Source organism: Lycium barbarum, chromosome 1 (assembly GCF_019175385.1).
Source record: "Lycium barbarum isolate Lr01 chromosome 1, ASM1917538v2, whole genome shotgun sequence".
Taxonomy (NCBI): domain Eukaryota; kingdom Viridiplantae; phylum Streptophyta; class Magnoliopsida; order Solanales; family Solanaceae; genus Lycium; species Lycium barbarum.
The window spans coordinates 81,640,594-81,642,389 of NC_083337.1; the positions used below are offsets into that span (position 1 = coordinate 81,640,594).

At 44.4% G+C, this 1,796-nt stretch overlaps 1 protein-coding gene across 1 annotated transcript; it reads right to left on the reverse strand.

Moving 5' to 3' along the window:
- Window positions 1-619: 619 nt before the first annotated feature.
- LOC132640843 (uncharacterized) lies at window positions 620-1,337 on the reverse strand (the record flags this gene model as incomplete). Its single annotated transcript, XM_060357657.1, has 1 exon — window positions 620-1,337. A coding segment is annotated over exon 1 (645 nt), but the record flags the coding sequence as incomplete, so codon positions are not given.
- Window positions 1,338-1,796: the final 459 nt, after the last annotated feature.

Consider the following 1,796-nt stretch of genomic DNA (forward strand, 5'->3'; position numbering starts at 1 on the left):
AAATAAACAACCACGAATTTGCCAATAAAAGGTTTCATCACATGATTCATCAATCGCATGAAAGTACTAGGAGCGTTAGTGAGACCAAAAGGCATCACCAACCATTCATATAGACCAAACTTGGTCTTGAATGCGGTTTTCCACTCATCTCCGGGTTTCATCCGGATTTGATGATACCCACTCCTAAGATCTACCTTAGAGAATATGCATGAACCATTCAACTCATCAAGCATGTCATCAAGACGGGGTATGGGATGGCGATACTTTACCGTTATCTTGTTGATGGCCCGACAATCAACACACATGCGCCATGATCTATCTTTCTTTGGCACCAAGATCACGGGCACGGCACAAGGACTCATGCTTTCTCTCACAACTCCCTTTTCAAGGAGCTCATCCACTTGCCTTTGAAGCTCCTTAGTGTCATCCGGATTGGCTCTATAAGCTGGCTTGTTTGGTAATTGAGACCCCGGAACAAAGTCAATTTGGTGTTCAATTCCCCTCAAGGGTGGTAACCCCTTTGGGAGTTCCGTTGGGAACACATCATCAAATTCCTGCAAAAGAGAAAAAATAGAGCTAGGAAAAGAAGGGAACGTTCATTAGTGTGCAATGCATAGTCCCTATGCATGAGGAGAATCACCGGTTGACGCTCCCCCAATTCCTCCCTAATTTCCCCACAATTCGCCAAAAGCGACACCTTAGTTTTTCCTCTAAGCTCTCCTTTCTTTCCACTCAACTCTTGAGAACTACTCTCCTCTACTCCCTCGTCCCCCACATTCTTCTTTTGCAATGCACCATGTCCCTTCTCCTTTAACTCCCTCATTTTGTTATAGATCTCACCCACTTGGGAGGGGGTCATGGGATTCAAGACATGTTTGGCACCATTGTGGCCAAGGTTGTATTGGTTAGTTCTCCCATTATGGTTGACGGACCTATCATATTGCCATGGTCGGCCAAGTAGAAGATGACACGCTTGCATGGGAACAACATCACACAACACCTCATCATGATACTTCCCAACCGCGAATTTGATGATAGCTCGCCTAGTCACCTTCAATTCACCACATTCATTGAGCCATTGAAGTTTGTAAGGGTTTTCATGGCGGGTGGTGGGAAGTTTCAAGAAATCAACAAGGGTGGTACTAGCAACATTGGCACAACTCCCACTATCAATGATCATGATGCTAGTGTTTTGGTTAATGATGCACTTGGAATGGAAGAGATTTTCCCGTTGACTTGGGTCATCCATTGCTTTACTTATCATGGTTCGTCGCACCACATATAGAGGTACAATAGGCTCATCATCACCTTCAACACCATCCCCTTCACTATCATGATGTTCATCCTCATGATTGCCCTCTTCATCCCCTTCCTCGCATTCTTCCTCATCCTCACTATAAGTGTCTTTCAAAATAAACTCTCTACGATTAGGGCACTCACTTGCTCTATGACCGAATCCATGACATTTAAAGCATTGAATAGGAGTTTTCGTACCTTCTTCTTTTGGAGCAAACTTCGGAGGTTGCTTGTCAACTTGCTTCTCAACTTGAGAATTCTTCACAAATGGTTTCTTGGCTTCTTGCATGGGGCCCTTATTCTTTTGCCAATTGGAGGAGAAAGCTCCCCGTTCTTTGTTATGGTTCCATGAACTCACATAGCCCCTTGATTTATTGATTTTGTCCTCTTTGAGACCCTCCTCTATTTCAATAGCCGCTTGAAGGGTTTCTTCAATGCTCCCATAGTTGTGGAGTCTCATTTGGGAGACAATGTCACCATTTAACCCGGCTCGGAACCGA